General features: G+C 39.8%; 2 protein-coding genes across 2 annotated transcripts in view; one reads left to right on the top strand and one right to left on the bottom strand.

Moving 5' to 3' along the window:
• LOC133548443 (gastrula zinc finger protein XlCGF57.1-like) overlaps window positions 1-15,803 on the top strand; it is a 351,444-nt gene that overhangs the window by 290,508 nt on the left and 45,133 nt on the right. The gene's annotated exons all lie outside the window — the stretch shown is intronic.
• LOC133554893 (zinc finger protein 567-like) lies at window positions 3,836-10,908 on the bottom strand. Its single transcript, XM_061904195.1, has 2 exons — window positions 10,638-10,908; window positions 3,836-7,588 (listed from the first exon to the last, which is right to left on the bottom strand). The coding sequence occupies exons 1-2, from the start codon at window positions 10,738-10,740 to the stop codon at window positions 6,531-6,533; spliced, it is 1,161 nt and encodes a 386-aa protein (XP_061760179.1). The 5' UTR covers window positions 10,741-10,908; the 3' UTR covers window positions 3,836-6,530.

The following is a 15,803-nucleotide window of genomic DNA, read 5'->3' as shown; positions in this document are numbered from 1 at the left end:
AAACTGCTAATTTCTACCTGGCGATAGGTGGCTCTAACTGTAGGTGTAGTTATAGTAACACAGATACGATTGTATATACGGCGGATACTGCAAATATCCAAAATAGTTTCTCTCGTTTTGATGAAATAACATTAGAAGGATTGTTACAACGTGTAAATGGAATAAAACAAACAACATGTTTACTTGACCCACTTCCTGGGAAACTTATCAAGGAGCTTTTTGTATTATTAGGTCCATCAGTGCTAAATATTATAAACTTATCACTTTCCTCGGGCACTGTTCCCGTTGCATTCAAAAAAGCGGTTATTCATCCTCTCCTTAAAAGACCTAACCTCGATCCAGACCTCATGGTAAACTACCGACCGGTGTCTCACCTTCCCTTTATTTCGAAAATCCTCAAAAAAATTGTTGCAGAGCAGCTAAATGAGCACTTAGCGTCTAACAATCTATGTGAAACCTTTCAATCCGGTTTCAGGGCAAATCACTCGACTGAGACAGCCCTCGCAAAATTGACTAATGATCTATTGCTAACGATGGATTCTGATGCGTCATCTATGTTGCTGCTCCTCGATCTTAGCGCTGCTTTCGATACCGTCGATCATAATATTTTATTAGAGCGTATCAAAATACGAATTGGTATTTCAGACTCAGCCCTGTCATGGTTTAACTCTTATCTTACTGATAGGATGCAGTGCGTCTCCTATAACAGTGTGACCTCGGACTATGTTAAGGTAACGTGTGGAGTTCCCCAGGGTTCGGTCCTTGGCCCTGTACTCTTCAGCATCTACATGCTGCCGCTAGGTGACGTCATACGCAAATACGGTGTTAGCTTTCACTGTTATGCTGATGACACCCAACTCTACATGCCCCTAAAGCTGACCAACACGCCGGATTGTAGTCAGCTGGAGGCGTGTCTTAATGAAATTAAACAATGGATGTCCGCTAACTTTTTGCAACTTAATGCCAAAAAAACGGAAATGCTGATTATCGGTCCTGCTAGACACCGACCTCTATTTAATAATACAACTTTAACATTTGACAACCAAATAATAAAACAAGGTGACTCTGTAAAAAATCTGGGTATTATCTTCGACCCAACTCTCTCCTTTGAGTCACACATTAAAAGCGTTACTAAAACGGCCTTCTTTCATCTCCGTAATATCGCTAAAATTCGCTCCATTTTGTCCACTAAAGACGCCGAGATCATTATCCATGCGTTTGTTACGTCTCGTCTCGATTACTGTAACGTATTATTTTCGGGTCTCCCAATGTCTAGCATTAAAAGATTACAGTTGGTACAAAATGCGGCTGCTAGACTTTTGACAAGAACAAGAAAGTTTGATCATATTACGCCTGTACTGTATATACCTTTATATACATATATACATACATATATACCTATACTGTATATACCTTTATATACATATATACATACATATATACCTGTACTGGCTCACCTGCACTGGCTTCCTGTACACTTAAGATGTGACTTTAAGGTTTTACTACTTACGTATAAAATACTACACGGTCTAGCTCCAGCCTATCTTGCCGATTGTATTGTACCGTATGTCCCGGCAAGAAATCTGCGTTCAAAAGACTCCAGCTTATTAGTGATTCCTAGAGCTCAAAAAAAGTCTGCGGGCTATAGAGCGTTTTCCGTTCGGGCTCCAGTACTCTGGAATGCCCTCCCGGTAACAGTTCGAGATGCTACCTCAGTAGAAGCATTTAAGTCTCATCTTAAAACTCATCTGTATACTCTAGCCTTTAAATAGACCTCCTTTTTAGACCAGTTGATCTGCCGCTTCTTTTCTTTCTCCTATGTCCCCCCCTCCCTTGTGGAGGGGGTCCGGTCCGATGACCATGGATGAAGTACTGACTGTCCAGAGTCGAGACCCAGGATGGACCGCTCGTCGGGACCCAGGATGGACCGCTCGCCTGTATCGGTTGGGGACATCTCTACGCTGCTGATCCGCTTGAGATGGTTTCCTGTGGACGGGACTTTCACTGCTGTCTTGGAGCCACTATGGATTGAACTTTCACAGTATCATGTTAGACCCGCTCGACATCCATTGCTTTCGGTCCCCTAGAGGGGGGGGGGTTGCCCACATCTGAGGTCCTCTCCAAGGTTTCTCATAGTCAGCATTGTCGCTGGCGTCCCACTGCATGTGAATTCTCCCTGCCCACTGGGTGTGAGTTTTCCTTGCCCTTTTGTGGGTTCTTCCGAGGATGTTGTAGTCGTAATGATTTGTGCAGTCCTTTGAGACATTTGTGATTTGGGGCTATATAAATAAACATTGATTGATTGATTGATAATCACTCACCAGCAGAAAGCCCTCATCGCACTGCTAATCAATAACTACCATCTTAGGCACTTAAAGGGGAACATTATCAGCAGACCTATTTAAGCGTCAATATATACCTTGATGGTGCAGAAAAAAGACCATCTATTTTTTTAACCGATTTCCGAACTCTAAATGGGTGAATTTTGGCGAATTAAACGCCTTTCTGTTTATCGCTCTGGAGGCGATGACGTCAGAATGTGACGTCGCCGAGGTAACACACCCACCATTTTCATTTTCAACACATTACAAACACCGGGTCTCAGCTCTGTTATTTTCCGTTTTTTTGACTATTTTTTGGAACCTTGGAGACATCATGCCTCGTCGGTGTGTTGTCGGAGGGTGTAACAACACTAACAGGGAGGGATTCAAGTTGCACCACTGGCCCCAAGATGCCAAAGTGTCTGCCGCCAGACCCCCATTGAATGTGCCAGAGTGTCTCCACATTTGACCGGCGGTGCTAAAGCAGACATGGCACAGAGATGTATGGATAACCTGCAGATGCATTTGCAACTATATTACGTTTCCTTCCACCCACATTTAATGCGACAAAAACACTTACCAATCGACGGATTTAAGTTGCTCCAGTGTCAAAAGATGCGAAAGTCCTGATCGTTTGGTCCGCACATTTTACCGGCGATGCTAACGCAGCTATTCAGCCATGCTATGGCTATGAATAGCGTCAATAGCTATTTGTTTAATAGCTTCAGTTTCTTCTTCAATATTTTCATACTCCAACCATCTGTTTCAATACATGCGTAATCTGTTGAATCGCTTAAGTCGCTGAAATCCGAGTCTGAATCCGAGCTAATGTCACTATATCTTGCTGTGGTATTCCCATTGTTTGTTTACATTGGCAGCACTGTGTGACGTCACAGGGAAATGGCCAGTGTCTTCGCAGAGAGCGAAAATAAGGCACTTTAAAGCTTTATTTAGGGATATTCCGACACCGGTAAAATGTTGAAAAAAACTTCAAAAAATACAACAAGCCACTGGGAACTGATTTTTATTGTTTTCAACCCTTTTGAAATTGTGATAATGTTCTCCTTCAACATCACTAATCACCAGTTAACAGCCATCATGCTAAATGTCAACTATTTTAAATGCAAACATGAAAACAAGACACATTAAAGTCTTTCCCCGCTTTACAATCTAAACTTATCTAAAAACATTACTGTCTGAGCATATAAGATATTCAATTGTGTTACGTCGCGATTTATTATATTGCAATTAGCCATGTGATTAAGATCGGCACGGTGTGGCCAATCACAAGTCAGTAGGAGCTGCTTTGTTCTCGTGTTTGGAGAAAGCAGACGAGCGGTTGTCATGGCACGATTACTTAAAAATACAAGTACGACAACTTCATATTGTTTTCTTTGTTTTACTTCGGAGTAAAAAATAAAAAAATAAATCAATATTCCTACAATGTAGTGACTGTCAACACGTGGACTGTGGTGAGGTTTGTTTTCCCGTGGTGCAAATCGACTGGACTGGAATTCGCGTTAAGGACATCTTTTATTTTTAACTTAAAAAAAAAAAGAAACAAACGAAAGGCACTCTCAGCAGAGGTTCAAAACTTGGCTCTGAAAACAAAAACTCGCACAAAGGCAGAACTATGGACAACAAAAACAGAAAACACTTACTGTGACGTGAAAAGCATGAATCAATGGCAAGAAGTGAGCAATCAGGTATGAAGGGTGTGTAGAGGGTGGTGTCGCCAGGCTGACTGCCTGGCAACCGCAGGCTTAAATAGTGCTGTGATTATTGACAGGTGCGTAAGTCCAAACAAATGAGCCAGGTGAAACTAACGGTTGTCTTGGAAACTAAAACAAACCAGGGTGCGCAAAAACAGGAAGTAACGGAGTCAAAAACAAAACAGAACAAAACTAAACAGAACATGATCACAAAGACATGACAGTGACAGGCAAATAAAAACATGGCGTTAAATATTACAAAAAAATATGTGGATTAAACATTAACGATGATTACACAAGGCATGGATCAAAAGTCTTGTAATATGAAAAATAAACTAAATATATTTTCCTGAGGGCTTCACGGTGGAAGAGGGGTTAGTGCACCTGCCTCACAATACGAAGGTCCTGCAGTTCTGGGTTCAATCCCAGGCCTGGGATCTTTCTGTGTGGAGTTTGCATGTTCTCCCCATGAATGCGTGGGTTCCCTCCGGGTACTCCGGCTTCCTCCCACTCCCAAAAACATGCACCTGGGGATAGGCCCCTCCCACCTCCAAAGACATGCACCTGGGGATAGGTTGATTGGCAACACTAAATGGTCCCTAGTGTGTGAATGTTGTCTGTCTATCTGTGTTGGCCCTGCGATGAGGTGGCGACTTGTCCAGGGTGTACACTGAGATAGGTGCCAGCGCCCCTCCGCGACCCCAAGAGGGAATAAGCGGTAGTAAATGGACGGATGGATATTTTCCTGAAAATCTTACAATGATAAAAAGTAAACATTTAATGTTTAAAAAGTTTTATAGGAAGATTTGAAAGACTTTGGCATTAATTACTTTTAATATTTACCATTTATATGAAATTAATTGTTCATCTTTTTTAACTGCTGGATGTGGCTTAAAACCTAAACTAAACCACACAATCAACAACATGACTTTAATATTATTTGTATTATTGCTCAAACTAGTGTTGCGTGGTATAATTTAATAATGGCGGTATTTAAAATGGAGATACATTTCAGAAACAAAGATAGACTTATTCATAACTTCATTAGTTTGACTATGATATAAAGTAAGAATAAATGTAGCATAATAAAACATTACAACACTTTCTTGAAAATAGTGGACAGTGTTAGGTAGAAACTGAAGGAATGATGAGAAGTCACTGTGTGATCAATTGTCTCAGCATCATCCAACGATGGGGGCGTGGTTACATTCAATCATGAAGGATGTGACTGTTCCCATTCCTACGACCCAGCACATTTGATTTCATTCATGGGATTGCACACATGCTTATATGACTGCTTCTTTCATTGCTACCTCAATCAACAGCTGTCAATATCCGTTTTAGACTACAACAGGCAGGAGGGTGGGGACCCCCAGGCCCCTCATTGTAAAGCTTTGATAACAGGTCATCAATTTTCCTTTTATAAAAAAGCTCTTACTAAGGATACTAGACCCCCTTCAAGTCTACACACAGGGACAAAAGCTGCAATAAAGTCATATAAAATATAGTAAAAATATAGATTATTGTTTTCACATCTTCGAAGACCTGTCATATTAAATATACAAAATATTTAGCGGTGAAATAGACACATCTTTCATAGATTGATCTGTCAAATCATAGCCAGATGTCAGAAGGCGGGACATATACACCGGAAATCAGGGGGCGGGATTATAGTTTTTTTTTGTATTTTTTTTTTTGAATATTAATTTTGATAGAACTATATCAATGTGCAGCGTCTCATGCTGCATTTTAGGTGGGGTTACTTATTGCTTGTTTTGCTCCTGCTGGGTCGAGGAGGAGGAGTCACATTAAAAAAAGCAGCTGAATTTTACACTTCGATAACTCATCTTGCGGGCTTGATTGAACCTTTTATGCCCGAATGTCGAGGGAGGTGGGGGATAGGTTGTGGGTTCATCTTTCATATGTCTCTGATTTGCACATCAATCAGTCTGAGGAGTAAAAGTTGGCAAGTTTGTTATGCAAACAGTTACCCAGCATCACTTATGCGTCAACGTCAGTTTTGATACATCTCAACTCAGTCGTGAAAAAGGGTGTAGTGCAGGTTTTTGACCTTGTGCACAAACTTGACACATGAGGCCCCAGGTCCCTGGACTGAAGAAGGAGTAACCAAGCACTTGAAGCATCATCTATCTTACTGTTCAGGAAGGTTTCAGATACAGAGAAGACATGGGGTCATGAGTGGATAAGATTATGCTCCAAATAATCCAAGTTAGTATGAATACCTCAGATATTTGTGAAAGAAGCAGTGAGGAGGTCCTGGGTAGGGTGGATGTCGCCACATATGAGCAACATACCACAAACTAAACAGCTAATTGCTTATTTTCCCTTGTGTGTTCTCATGTGTTTTACTGCATCTGCTTTATGTGGGAACCTTTTGCAGCACACTGAACAACTAAATGTTTTTTTCTCCAGTGTGTGTTCTCATGTGTTGAACAAAGAGCTGTTATGAGGAAAGCTTTTACAACAAACTGAGCAATTAAATGGTCTTAGTCCTGTGTGTTCTCATGTGTCGATTCACTATTCTCTTAACAGAAAAGCTTTTGCCACAAACTGAACACTTATATGGTTTTTCATCTGTGTGTGTTCTCATGTGTTCAATCAAACTGCCCTTAAAAGAAAAGCTTTTGCAACAAACTGAACAACTAAATGGTTTTTCACCGGTGTGTGTTCTCATGTGTTCAGTCAAATATCTCTCAACAGAACAGCGTTTGCCACAAACTGAACATTTAAATGTTTTTTCACCTGTGTGTGTTCTCATGTGTAGAGTCAAAGAGCTATTTTGAGAAAAGCCTTTGCCGCACACTGAACAAATAAATGGTTTTTCTCCTGTGTGTGTTCTCATGTGTTGAGTTAAAGAGCTATATTGAGAAAAGCTGTTGCCACAAACTGAACAGTTGAATGGTTTTTCACCTGTGTGTGTTCTCATGTGTTCAGTCAAATAGCTATTTCGAGAAAAGCTTTTGCCACAAACTGAACAATTAAAAGGTTTTTCACCTGTGTGTGTTCTCATGTGTCGACTCAACAAGCTATTTCGAGAAAAGCTTTTGCCACAAACTGAACACAAACTGAATGATTGTTCACCTGTGTGTGTTCTCATGTGTTGAGTCAAATGGCTCTTTTTAGTAAAACTTTCAGCACAAACTGAGCAGCTCAAACATGTTTTACCTCTCTTCTTTGAAGAGCATTCAGAGTGTTTGTTGTCAGTGTGAGTCCTCATTTCACCATCACAGTCTGTGTTGCTGCTCAAAGTTATTTCAAGCTCGTCTTCAGCCTCACTATCTGATAGTGGAACTAAGAGGTTGTCTACTTGTGGTTTCTCTTCATCATCTTCAGTCTTCACAGAGACAACAGTCAGTGGAAACTTGGTGTAATCAGCTTCCTCTCGTCCTAGAAGACACTCTCCCTCCTGAGTGATGCAGAGTTCCTCCTCTTCCTTTTTAATGCAGGGTGGTTGTGGAGTCTCCTGCTTCAAAGTGGAGCTCCCCCCTGACTGAGGGGAAACTTCTTCTGGATTACCGATCAGCTGCTGGACGTCTGCAAGGCACAAACAACAAAAACACTTTATTCTATGTATTGTATGTAGGATACTACAAACAGTGGGGTAAAACTAAATATTGAAATACTTTGCAAAACTGAAAAAGATAATGTCTATCTCATTGAAGTCTGTAGTTAAGAAGTAGAGGACTTTTTTAGATATTAAATGCAATACATTTGATCCACTTTCTGTACAATTCCAATGATCATTGGAATTACTTTGTTTTTGACCCAGTTCGTCCCAAAAATTACTACTGGCATCGAGTATACTTCTATACATTTATTTTAAGTAGTGTTTTACATTTTTGAGAAACATTGTAAAAATGGCAGTAAAACTCCATGTCACATTATTACAATAGACTATTGTATCATGACTCAAGTATTGTGATATACAATTTATTGTGAGGTCCTTGCAATACTACGTCTAGGGCTGGACAATTATGGCAAAACATGATAATCATGATTATTTTGAGTGATTTTGGAATCACGATAAATAACACCGTTATTTATTCATTTGAAAACGTAGAAACAGTACCACCAATACACAATTTTAAGTACAATCTAAAAGAACAACCAGATATACATTAGTAACAACTAAATAACACGTAAACTAACCATCATAGTAACAATAAATTAAAATGATTATAGCAATATATTTTTTAAGGCCCTTAATTAACAGTCCATCTTTTCTCTTTGTAGTGTTTGATGGACGTTACGTCACTACGTGAGTCGAAAAATAGCTGAGCTACAGGAATCACTACAGGTTCAAAAAGAAGCGAGGCTAACGCCACTCTACTGGGAACTGTAGTTAAGCTACATAGCGTCGCTACTTGTTGTGCACTACTGCCCATCACTGATTCTAACTCATAAATAAACACTAGCAAAAGTCAGCTAACATCGCAGGTAATGGGGATGCACTCTATTTGGCCTATAAAAAACTGTAAGAAATATGCAAAAGCTTCCAGCAACTTTTTATATACACGCTATATATACCGGGGAGGTATAGCTCAGTTGGTAGAGTGGCTGTGCCAGCAACTTGAGGGTTACAGGTTCGATTCCCGCTTCCGCCATCCTAGTCACTGCCGTTGTGTCCTTGGGCAAGACATTTTGCCCACCTGCTCCCGGTGCCACCCACACTGGTTTAAATGTAACTTAGATATTGGGTATCACTATGTAAAGCGCTTTGAGTCACTAGAGAAAAGCGCTATATAAATATATTTCACTTCACAATTCACTATGAGTATATATGTACTGTAAAAACAGGCGCATTCACAATAACATCTAATTTTTACACATTTTCATCATTTATTATAATTTTGCGCAAAGGGTGGCACATTATTTTCACAGGCGCATCACAACGGACGCTATTTCCTTCAACAACACCACCAACTATTACTAATAAAGGCAGACTTCATGAGTGCCATCGAAGAAGACTTTGGGACAAATTATGATCCAGAACCTTATATTTTTTGAGCCTGAATATAAGGAGGATGAGCTACAGGTTTTAGAAGCTGAGTTATAAGCAGATCAAGCAATTAGCACTATTGCTAAGTTTTAGAAGCTGAGTGATAAGCAGATCAAGCAATTAGCACTATTGCTAAGTGCTAAACAAAAATACAAAGTATGAACATTACTAATTTCTGTAGAAACTAGTAATGTTTCTGTAAAAATGGGCACATTCATAATAACATCTAATAGTTTCATATTTTCCTCATTTATTATCATTTTGAGCAAAGGGTGGCACATTATTTTCACAGGCGCATCACAACGGACGCTATTTCCTTCAACAACACCACCAACTATTACTAATAAAGGCAGACTTCATGAGTGCCATCAAAGAAGACTTTGGGACAAACTATGATCCAGAACCTTATATTTTTTGAGCCTGAATATAAGGAGGATGAGCTACAAGTTTTAGAAGCTGAGTGATAAGCAGATCAAGCAATTAGCACTATTGCTAAGTGCTAAACAAAAATACAAAGTATGAATATTACTAATTTCTGTAGAAACTGCCCACATGCTGAAACTGAACAGTTGATGGACTAGGGCTGGGCAATATGGCAAAAAAAAATGTCGGGATTATTTTTTGCATACCATCCGATCTCGATTAATATCACTTTTTCTTATTTATTTAAAGAAGAATTGTCCGGTGCAGAATAACAGCGAGTACATTTGCATCCCTACTATTTACTAGCACAGTATCTTGTAACAGACATTTCCGCCATGTTTGATGGAGGTAATATATGCTCACAGCTGACAACTGTCATTTTGTTCATGTCTATAATTGTGTTTACTAGAGGTGTAACGGTACAGGTAACCCACGCTTCGGTTAGTACCTGGTTTTAGGACCACAGTTTTGCTTCTTTTTAAGTACATTTTGTGGGGGTAAAGAGAACAACCTTTTTTTGCTTGTCATCACAAACATTCTGCAGGAGACAAAGTATCAGTGGTGTACTGAATACTGTAGGGTTTTTTTTTATTTCAAGTTAACATTTACTAAACAACATCTTCAAATAATACATTATTTTAATTCAATAATGACTTGAAAATGTCAGAACTTTTTACCAGTGCTTGGAAAAAGGCCCTGGTTTTGGAGTTTTATATTAAATAAAAAAGGCCCTGGTTGTGGAGTTTTATATTAAATAAAAGTACATTAAAATGGAGTCTGAATTTGAGTTACTGAAAAATAATGTGTACCAACACGTTAAACAAGTTTAATGATTATTTCAGGGATGAAACGTTTTTATCCACAAACATGATTTAAAAAAAAAAAAAAAGCGTCTGCATAGTTTTTTAGTACATGTTGTGTAACTACACAATCACACACACATTCTCACACACACAGGATCACAATAAAGTCGGATTCACACAGGATTATACCAAGTATCGTTGCTTGCCTACTGTTTACTACTGCAGTAACTTCTAACAGACATTTCCGCCATTTTGGATCGAGGTTCTTTGTTTACATTGTTCAACAAAGTCGGCTAATTTCTGTTTTTAGGGCTTGGAATTCAAATAGCTTTCAAATGAGGGAACGCAACACACTCACCTTCATCTCCGCTTTTCAGATTGTTCTCCGTTGGTGGCGCTGATTCTCTTTCACTTTCTCTTTGACATGACGTCGCCATCTTAGCATAGCAGTAGTCGTCCATCTTCTATCACGTCTTCAATCTTCACTTCAGCTAACACGCCGTCGCTCCACACTCAAAGTCCATTTCGTGGCAAATAGTTGAGGTATTTAATGCTATTTTTGAATATATAAGATCGTAAATGTGAAACTTCTCCGGGAAGCCACGCCGCTCGGTCCGCCATCTTGGATCCTCCGTTTTTTTTTTTTCACTGTTCGATGTGTTTGCGCATGCGCCAGAAGTTTGCAACTTCCGATTGAAAACTGCCCTTTAAAAAATAAAATACCTTTTAAATAACAAGTGGCCATTTTCCTCTTTAATTACATTTCTGGCTCATACTTAAAGTGCTCCTTATCGCAAAAAAAAAAACATTTTCGATATCAAAATACTTTGGAGATAGATATTAAACAAAAAAAGGACAATGTTGTATTCTGTCTTTTAGTGCAGGTTCAAGCAAACGGCAAGTTGTTTGACAAAGTAAGTCTTGTGAAAGTGTGAAAGTCACACTACCCCAGTATACATTTTCAACATTATAGCATTTCACCCTTTTAAAATACAAAAACGTTTTTTCCTTCTGACTTTTATCTTTCTCCTGTTGACTTGTACTCGACCTCGGACCAATGATAACTTAAAGGGGAACATTATCAGCAGACCTATGTAAGCGTCAATATATACCTTGATGTTGCAGAAAAAAGACCATATATATTTTTTAACCAATTTCCGAACTCTAAATGGGTGAATTTTGGCGGATTAAACGTCTTTCTGTTTATCGCGCTGGAGGCGATGACGTCAGAATGTGACGTCGCCGAGGTAACACACCCACCATTTTCATTTTCAACACATTACAAACACCGGGTCTCAGCTCTGTTATTTTCCGTTTTTTCGACTATTTTTTGGAACCTTGGAGACATCATGCCTCGTCGGTGTGTTGTCGGAGGGTGTAACAACACTAACAGGGAGGGATTCAAGTTGCACCACTGGCCCGAAGATGCCAAAGTGTCTGCCGCCAGACCCCCATTGAATGTGCCAAAGTGTCTCCACATTTTACCGGCGATGACAGACATGACACAGAGATGTATGGATAACCTGCAGATGCATTTGCAACGATAAATTCAACGGAATCACAAAGGTGAGTTTTGTTGATGTTGTCTTATTTGCTAGTCGGACATATTTGGTCGCGGCGTGACTGCCAGTTAATCGATGCTAACATGCTATGCTAATCGACGCTAACATGCTATTTACTGGCGGTGCTAAAGCAGACATGGCACAGAGATGTATGGATAACCTGTAGATGCATTTGTAACGATAAAGTCAACGAAATCACAAAGGTGAGTTTTGTTGATGTTGACTGCCAGCTAATCGATGCTAACATGCTACGCTAATGGCCGCTAACATGCTATTTACCGGCGGTGCTAAAGCAGACATGGAACAGAGATGTATGGATAACCTGTAGATGCATTTGCAACTATATTACGTTTCCTTCCACCCACATTTAATGCGAAACAAACACTTACCAATCGACGGATTTAAGTTGCTCCAGTGTCACAAGATGCGAAATTCCTGATCGTTTGGTCCGCACATTTTACCGGCGATGCTAACGCAGCTATTCGGCCATGCTATGGCTATGAATAGCGTCAATAGCTATTCGCTCAATAGTTTCAGTTTCTTCTTCAATACTTTCATACTCCAACCATCTGTTTCAATACATGCGTAATCTGTTGAATCGCTTAAATCGCTGAATTCCGAGTTTGAATCCGAACTAATGTCACTATATCTTGCTGTGGTTTTCCCATTGTTTGTTTACATTGGCAGCACTGTGTGACGTCACAGGGAAATGGCCAGTGTCTTCGCCGAGAGCGAAAATCAAGCACTTTAAAGCTTTTTTTTTAGGGCTATTCGGAGACCGGTAGAATTTTGAAAAAAACTTCAAAAAATACAACATGCCACTGGGAACTGATTTTTATTGTTTTTAACCCTTTTGAAATTGTGATAATGTTCCCCTTTAAAAATACGACTAAGATAACTTCGGATTGTTTTCTTTGTTTTATTTCAGCCCAAAATAGAACAAGCACATTCAGAAAATGTACATATCACAAATAATCATCGTTACAAAACACTTCAAGTTAGTTACACATTTAGAGGGCAAAAAATGCGACATGGATGGATGGGACGGTGTGGCTCGGTTGATAGAGCGGGTTCCCGGTTTGATCCCCAGCTCCCGCCATCCTAGTCACTGTCACACTGCGGTGAGGGAAGTCCTGTTTTGGGGTTGTGTGGCGAACTTCCTGTTTTATTTTGAAATTCTAATCGTTTCAGGCCACTTGCCCTTCCTCTTGTGTCACTGGTCTGATGTCTTTCCTGATAACGTGATTGTGCCCACCTGTGTCATCCTCCCTCATGTGTGTCTATATAGCCCTCGTCTTGTTGCCAGAGTATATCGTTTTGTCCAAGTTGTTAAGTTCTGCCTCGCTTCATTTCTTAGTTTCTTCGTACCCTCCGAAGAAGGGTGAGTTTGAGTTGCTAAAGTTTTTTGGTCAGTTTTGTTTTTTTTTTAGCTATTTTCATAGTGCTCTGCTTTCTTTTTTCCTTCCTCTTGGAGCTCATTAGTGATGGGTTGATGAGGCGTCATGAAGAGTTTCGACACGTTGCAAAACTGTATTGATACTGTGTCGATATTGTGTCAATAAATACTGACATCTGCTGGACATTAAAAATCCCTACAGGCCACCTGTGGACCGACTCAACTCACACTGATTTTATGACCTAGTACAGTGGTTCTCAAATGGGGGTACGCGTACCCCTGGGGGTACTTGAAGGTATGCCAAGTGGTACGTGAGATTTTTTTTTAAATATTAAAAAAATAGCAACAATGCAAAAATCCTTTATAAATATATGTATCGAATAATACTTCAACAAAATATGAATGTAAGTTCATAAACTGTGAAAAGAAATGCAACAATGCAATATTCAGTGTTGACAGCTAGATTTTTCCACAAATATTGATGTTAAAGATTTCTTTTTTGTGAAGAAATGTTTATAAGTAAGTTGATGAATCCAGATGGATCTCTATTACAATCCCCAAAGAGGGCACTTTAAGTTGATGATTACTTCTATGTGTACAAGTCTTTATTTATAATTGAATCACTTGTATATTTTTCAACAAGTTTTTAGTTATTTTTATATCTTTTTTTCTAAATAGTTCAAGAAAGACCACTACAAATGAGCAATATTTTGCACTGCTATACAACTGAATAAATCAGAAACGGATGACATAGTGCTGTATTTTACTGCTTTATCCCTTTTTTTCAACCAAAAATGTTTTGAGAGTGGCCGTGCCAGCAACTTGAGGGTTGCAGGTTCGATTCCCGCTTCTGCCATCCTAGTCACTGCTGTTGTGTCCTTGGGCAAGAGACTTTACCCACCTGCTCCCAGTGCCACCCACACTGGTTTAAATGTAACTTAGATATTGGGTTTCACTATGTAAAGCGCTTTGAGTCACTAGAGAAAAGCGCTATATAAATATAATTCACTTCACTGCTCTGATTAGGGTGTACTTGAATTAAAAAAAATGTTCACAGGGTGTACATCACTGGAAAAAGGTTGAGAACCACTGACCTAGTATATACAAAAATATCAACCAAGTCATTGTATTTCATTTTGGATTTTTTCATATCTTCATTTAAATAAAACTATATTTTTATCTTTTTTAGATACAGTCAATAAATAATGTGAACATGTATCAAACATGGAAATCTAAGAGAATGTGTCATGAATGAAGATGCTTGTGGACTGGGATTTTATTTTATTTTTTTTTTTTACACATTTTGATTCCAAAAAAACAGTTTTTCCAACGTGTGAAATTTTAGACGATTTCTCTTCTTAGTTATGATTTCACGGCGGGAATATTTCTTTTTGCCTGAGGCTGCTCCATGATCTCCGACGACGATAAATGACAAATGACCAACGACAGAAGTGCGGCGATTCTGTTGGCAGCATCATCTCGTTGACAGATGTGCTTCCTTATAAACAAAGTTTGGCACGCAGGCGTCAGTTCGACACAGTTTGCGTATCAGTCACATGACCGAAACAGCTCAAAATCGGTCACGTGACTTTCTAAAAGCGGTATGCACACCGATACAGTGTTTTGCTCTATAAGCTCGACGCATGTGCCGATGCATCGGTGTTGCCGGACCCATCACTAGAGCGCATTCATTTATAGTTTCCTGAGCCCTTTCAATCAATCAATCAATCAATCAATGTTTACTTATATAGCCCTAAATCACTAGTGTCTCAAAGGGCTGCACAAACCACAACACAAACCACTACGACATCCTCAGTAGGCCCACATAAGGGCAAGGAAAACTCACACCCAGTGGGACGTCGGTGACAATGATGACTATGAGAACCTTGGAGAGGAGGAAAGCAATGGATGTCGAGCGGGTCTAACATGATACTGTGAAAGTTCAATCCATAATGGATCCAACACAGTCGAGAGAGTCCAGTCCAAAGCGGATCCAACACAGCAGCGAGAGTCCCGTTCACAGCGGAGCCAGCAGGAAACCATCCCAAGCGGAGGCGGATCAGCAGCGCAGAGATGTCCCCAGCCGATACACAGGCGAGCAGTACATGGCCACCGGATCGGACCGGACCCCCTCCACAAGGGAGAGTGGGACATAGGAGAAAAAGAAAAGAAACGGCAGATCAACTGGTCTAAAAAGGGAGTCTATTTAAAGGCTAGAGTATACAAATGAGTTTTAAGGTGAGACTTGAATGCTTCTACTGAGGTGGCATCTCGAACTGTTACCGGGAGGGCATTCCAGAGTACTGGAGCCCGAACGGAAAACGCTCTATAGCCCGCGGACTTTTTTTGGGCTTTGGGAATCACTAATAAGCCGGAGTCCTTTGAAGGCAGATTTCTTGCCGGGACATATGGTACAATACAATCGGCAAGATAGGATGGAGCTAGACCGTGTAGTATTTTATACGTAAGTAGTAAAACCTTAAAGTCACATCTTAAGTGCACAGGAAGCCAGTGCAGGTGAGCCAGTACAGGTATATATGTATGTATATATGTATATAAAGGTATA

This window comes from Nerophis ophidion, linkage group LG01, assembly GCF_033978795.1.
Source record: "Nerophis ophidion isolate RoL-2023_Sa linkage group LG01, RoL_Noph_v1.0, whole genome shotgun sequence".
NCBI classification, from domain to species: Eukaryota; Metazoa; Chordata; class Actinopteri; order Syngnathiformes; family Syngnathidae; genus Nerophis; species Nerophis ophidion.
Note: the sequence above shows the minus strand (reverse complement) of the source record. Positions and strands in the feature narration are given on the sequence as shown.